The sequence below is a fragment of the Dipteris shenzhenensis genome, chromosome 7 (assembly GCF_047967505.1).
Source record: "Dipteris shenzhenensis isolate YYH24624 ecotype China chromosome 7, Dip_SZ_1.0, whole genome shotgun sequence".
NCBI classification, from domain to species: Eukaryota; Viridiplantae; Streptophyta; class Polypodiopsida; order Gleicheniales; family Dipteridaceae; genus Dipteris; species Dipteris shenzhenensis.
In genome coordinates, this window is record NC_141602.1 from 29,198,413 (window position 1) to 29,203,432 (window position 5,020).

The window sequence follows — 5,020 nt, forward strand, 5'->3', positions numbered from 1 at the left end:
CAAACCCTCTATATCACGTGCGTTCAAGGCCTATATTTAAAATCCCTTATCTGTAAAAAATTTCATTAATAAAATGTACCCCATTTCTATACAAATCTGTAATTTTTTTCCAAAACTATTTAAAATAATCCCTTAAGTGTATTTATTTCTGTAAATTTTAGAAATAAAAAATATCCTTTTGTTGAACTCACGTGATAGAGTTACATATGATGAGTGACCCCCCCGAGCCTTCATTCACCCCCCTCTCCCTCCTCCATGTTCTCTCTCTCCCCTCAGTTTTTATCTCTCGCTCCTCCACGTTCTCTCTCTCCCTCAGTCTTTATCTCACTCGCTGACAGCGAGCAACCAAAGGAGCCGGAGGCAGCCTTACATCTATGACGGGTGAGGCGGTTCGGAATTTCTCGAAGCAATCACCATGCTCTGCTCTCAAAGGTAGAACCTTCGAGAATTCCAAGAGCACCAACTTAATTTAAAGGTATTATTAGCAAATGATCCTCATACCTTATACCTTATTTTTTTTCGGACACGCGCTACATCTAATACCAATGAGCAATAAACAACATCATGGGGGTCTACTAACTGCAAGGATATATGCTCTCATAGCATAGGCCGAGGGGGTTTGCCCCATTTTGTGGGCCATCCTGTAGGTCTCTTCAGGGTCTTGACCAAACCCAACTTTTTAATATATATTCTCTTTTTTGTTTTTTTTAATTAGAAAAACCGTGCTACCTTCCATTGGAATTCTTTTAATAAAAAAAAGAGTGCTCCCTCGTAGGCAGTGCTATAGTTACACTTTTGTAAAAAAGTATCTCAGACACTTTCTTGCCAAGTGGCTAGCCCCCTTCCATTTTGTTTTAATCTCTCTCTCTCACACACACAGTTTGCAAATCATTCGGCCTTTCCAATGCACGGGCTTTCATCATACGTGTAGGAAATTAATCATCTAATCATCTTGATAATTTTGTTCCTTTGAGAGAACAAATTAAATTAATCATCCAAGATCTTGACAATTGTGTTCCTTTAAAATTTAAAGAACAAATTTGAAGCCACTTTCACGAGTAAGTGTACTCACTTGTTTATTTATTTGCAAATTAATCATCCAATCATCTTGACAATTTTGTTCCTTTTAGAACAAATTAAATTAATCATCCAATATCTTGACAATTGTGTTCCTTTAAAATTTAAAGAACAAATTTAAGGCCACTTTCAGGAGTACGTGTACTCACTTGTTTATTTATTTATTTTCTGGAGGCTAGGAACTACCAGCACCATCAAGGAACTACGTTATACCAGCTTATAAACTGTGCAGCTTATTCTTGGGCTTCATCCATGGCGTCGTCGTCTTCGTTCCCGTCTTGTTGTTTTTCTGCATTCGCTCCCGTCGACCAACGTGACATCCCGTCTATTCCCAGCCTCGCGTACCACGCTTCCGGAGATCCTAGGCCCCCCGCAACTCTCGCTTCTGCCCCTCATCATCACATGCATCTTTTCTCCTGGCATTTTTTTCATCTTCGAGCGTGCTGGTGATCGGCATTGTGGTTGCTCTTGCTGTGGCAGGGCGTTTCGTCGACGGAACGTCCACTCGTGGCCGGCAAGGGGACGAGGGCCGCTCCATATGATCGAGCTGCAGCTGCGGGAACCTGCGAATGATCGTTGCAGAAGATGGGTGTGCGAGAGATAAACGTCTGCAGAGCCAGCTCTGCTTCTTGGGAGAAGACCCACGTCTGCTGGGGCTGACGCTCGATGCACGGGGCAGCTTCATCCTTGTATTGATCGTTTTCACATTCATGGAGGGCGAGGGCGAGGGCTTGGCGACGGGGAGGTGAACCGGAAGGGAAGAAGTGCGGCCCCTAGTGCAGGGCGACAGCCTCACAGGCTTGTCCTGCTTCGTAAGCTTGGAAGAGAAGGCGTTGCTGGTCGATGCAGATCGGGCAATCCCAAAGCCTTGTTGGTTTGAAGTAGAGGCTTTGCTTCTGCCAGGTTTCTCGGCGCGATCTGCCGTCGTCGACTCATCAAATGCAGGGTTCGGGAACATCACGACGGCTTTGCCTGATGACCGGATTTGCGAGAAGCTCCACGGCTTGCGAGCACCTCTGATCTCCTCCACCTGCACGCTGAAATTTTTGGACGATCCGGGCATTGCCATAGCCGCAGCCGGATTATCTTCAGTTATCGTAAGTCCGCAATCTCTCAAAGGAATTTGTAAGAGCGGCTGTGCAGACTGGCCATAGCGATCTAGTCTGGCGCCCTCTGATTGTAACGATGTCCTTGAGGAGGCATCTTCAAGCTTTAGCGTAAAAGAATTCAAATTTTCTGATTCTTTGCTGCGACCAAGCGCGTCTGGTGAAGCATATCCACAGTTCGGCCCATTCCTTGGCAAAACCACCTTCACTGTCCGCATTGGCAAATGTGTAGCTTCTGCGGTGCACTTCGAGCTCCTCTCTCGCCCGATCCTTTGTTTGTTCGCATTCTTCAATTGAAATTTGCTCTCATAAATCCGTCTGTTTTCCTTATTCTCAGTATAAGTTGAAATCCCGGGTTTATTTTCGTCTACTGCCGCCTGCTCGGATTTTCTCAGCATGGTATTTTGCCTGTCTGAATTACGAAGAGCGATGGTTTTCTCCCCCGAATTTCCGACTTTGACACTTTTATGTTTGGGAATTGACACCATGTCAACTGCCTCTTTTGCGAGCTTGCTAGCGGCTACAATCTCTGCAAGGGCGTGATGCACAAGCGGTGCTGGAGTCGACCAACGCCTCCATTCCTCTGATGTTGATAAAACTTAAGGAATAAGTAGTGAACACGATAAGAACAAAGGGTTGAACATCCGAGCATTCCGCTACATTCCTGAGTGAAATTTGAGGCAAACTGAAGCGTATCTTCTTTGCTGCGGGGTATTTGCGCAAATAGGTGGGGAGATGTAAGGTCACTAATGCACAATGGAGACTTTGAACACACCTGAATATGGCGCATCTAAAGGTTGGTCCGCAGGTTTGTCATCCAGATCACGAAACCTGCGGAATTGGACAAGAAACGCGTCGGATTTTTGGGCTAGGAATGCATCGGAGAGAACTTTAACAAGCATGCGCTGTACCTTTGTAATTTTGGTCCGTGTTTCTTCCTCAGGTTGTGCAACTGGCAACGCTCTGGAGGGACATTCGCATCACCCTGATCCAAACCTCGGAGTGTGCACTGGATCTCCTGAATGCGGGCTAGAGCATGATCTAGCTGATAAACAATTAACGAAAAAGGTTACTGAAAACCATGAATGAGGTTATTTCTGAGGGAGAAGCCACTCCAAAGTCTGTTGACGTGAAGCGGATTAAGATTTCTTCTCAAACAGGACAGATAACGAAGGGAAGATGAGAGAGATCGAGAGCAGAGTACCTTCTCCACGGTTTGTTTGAGGTGGAGAGCGGCCATATCTGGCTTTGATGGGGCGGAGTCAAAATGGGAAGAGATCAGTTGGAGTCGCCATAGCCATGGAATTAACGAGGGAGCGAAGAAGAAATGTGAAGAGCCAATGATCAAGGGTTGGTTGATGGAGAAGACAACCAAATTTCATGTGTAAAGTAGAATATAACGGTCACAAGCCCCATCACCTTTATCCCCTTCTAACGTTCTCAAAGACCGTTGCTCCTGCCGTCCCTTCCCCTTACTCGGACTTCTATGTCATGGCTTCCCTCGGACAGACATTCATGTCCTCCATACCCTTTTGGGTCCTCCGTTTTTAGAAAGTGGCATCGACACATCCACATACGCATCCACGCTCAAGACGGCGCTTTCGAGGTGGGAAGAACAGCTTGAATTTCACAGGTTAAAATCCTTCAAAATGGACCTCCCACACAGGCTCTCGATGCACGAGAGATAGCTCGTGAAAAGAAAATAGCTCGCACCGTTCGCCGAATTCCCTTTCCCAAAGAGATTATCTTAGTTGACTTCACCCAAGCACTAGCACATCTTGTTTGGACTTTCATCTTCACAACTAGCACGTCTCATTTGGACTCTCATCTTCACAAACCAAAGATTCAAGCATGCTTGACTTAAGGCATGTTCAAACACGGCCATAACCAAACCCTCTTACTATTGTGTGATAGGCGGCATAAAAATATGGTCATTTTGCTAGATACTTTTCACAACGTTAATGTGGGTCCCCTTGGGTATCGGAGAAGTTGTTTGGTCATTACGTAACTTTATAGCGCACCAAATCTTTTTATTGGGTAGAGGTAACTTGACCGGTGCTGGGGGGGTTGTTAAATTAGCGAGCAAACTTTCCTTCTATTAGACATGTCCTTGGTGAAATCGCCTTTGAACGACGTCAATCATTGCCCCTCTTGCATGGATAGCTATTGTAGACCCATTTAAACCTAGCCTTACCACACTTATCACCATCAACTATGATTGTAGGTAGATTCATTTTCTCAACCATGACCCCCATGTTGGTTGCCACATGGTAGCCCAATGAAGCGTCGGGTGTGGGGGTCCCAATCCCCATCCCATAGCCACGCAAGCCTCTTCCACATCTACCAAAAGGAGTCGACTAGGATATGAGAGAGGGGCTTATCAACTTCATTATATACCAAGTACCATGGGTGAATCCCATGGGTGTCCATTGCGCATCAAGGGCCCTCCTTGCCCCCCTTTATTTTTCCATACTACCAAGAACACTATTGCGGATGAAGCAAGAACATTGCATGGCTTCTCAAAAAAAGATTCTCTTCAAAATCCTAACATTGTTGGCCAATTTTTAAAAGTAATTTAATTTTTCATAGGTCCATCTCCCAAAACGCTCGATTCTAAGAAGGGGCACAAATTTATGTAATGCAACTTTTAAAGATGCACTAGATACATGTACTTATGTTTTCATACTTAGACTACACATGAATATGATCTTCAAAACACATGCTAGATTATGAATTTGTAGGTTGCAAGAAATATTTTACATCCACAAAGTCACCCTAAGATTTCATCATCATTGATGGTATAGAAATTTAATTCAAACCAATTGAAAGTGAACTTA

The 5,020-nt window shown here is 44.7% G+C and overlaps 1 protein-coding gene across 1 annotated transcript; it reads right to left on the minus strand.

Annotated features, from left to right (window-relative positions):
* Positions 1–1,155: 1,155 nt before the first annotated feature.
* ATN (cyclin family) lies at positions 1,156–3,526 on the minus strand. Its single transcript, XM_087377489.1, has 4 exons — positions 3,388–3,526; positions 3,095–3,228; positions 2,959–3,014; positions 1,156–2,766 (listed from the first exon to the last, which is right to left on the minus strand). The coding sequence occupies exons 1-4, from the start codon at positions 3,421–3,423 to the stop codon at positions 1,439–1,441; spliced, it is 1,554 nt and encodes a 517-aa protein (XP_087233615.1). The 5' UTR covers positions 3,424–3,526; the 3' UTR covers positions 1,156–1,438.
* Positions 3,527–5,020: the final 1,494 nt, after the last annotated feature.

Coding starts and splice junctions, on each gene's coding strand:
- ATN (XM_087377489.1), bottom strand. CDS start 3,423: ATGGCCGCTCTCCACCTCAAACAAACCGTGGAGAAG. Junction 3,229..3,387: donor TCAAACAAACCGTGGAGAAG/GTACTCTGCTCT, acceptor ATTGTTTATCAG/CTAGATCATGCTCTAGCCCG. Junction 2,767..2,958: donor TTTAGATGCGCCATATTCAG/GTGTGTTCAAAG, acceptor TATCAACATCAG/AGGAATGGAGGCGTTGGTCG.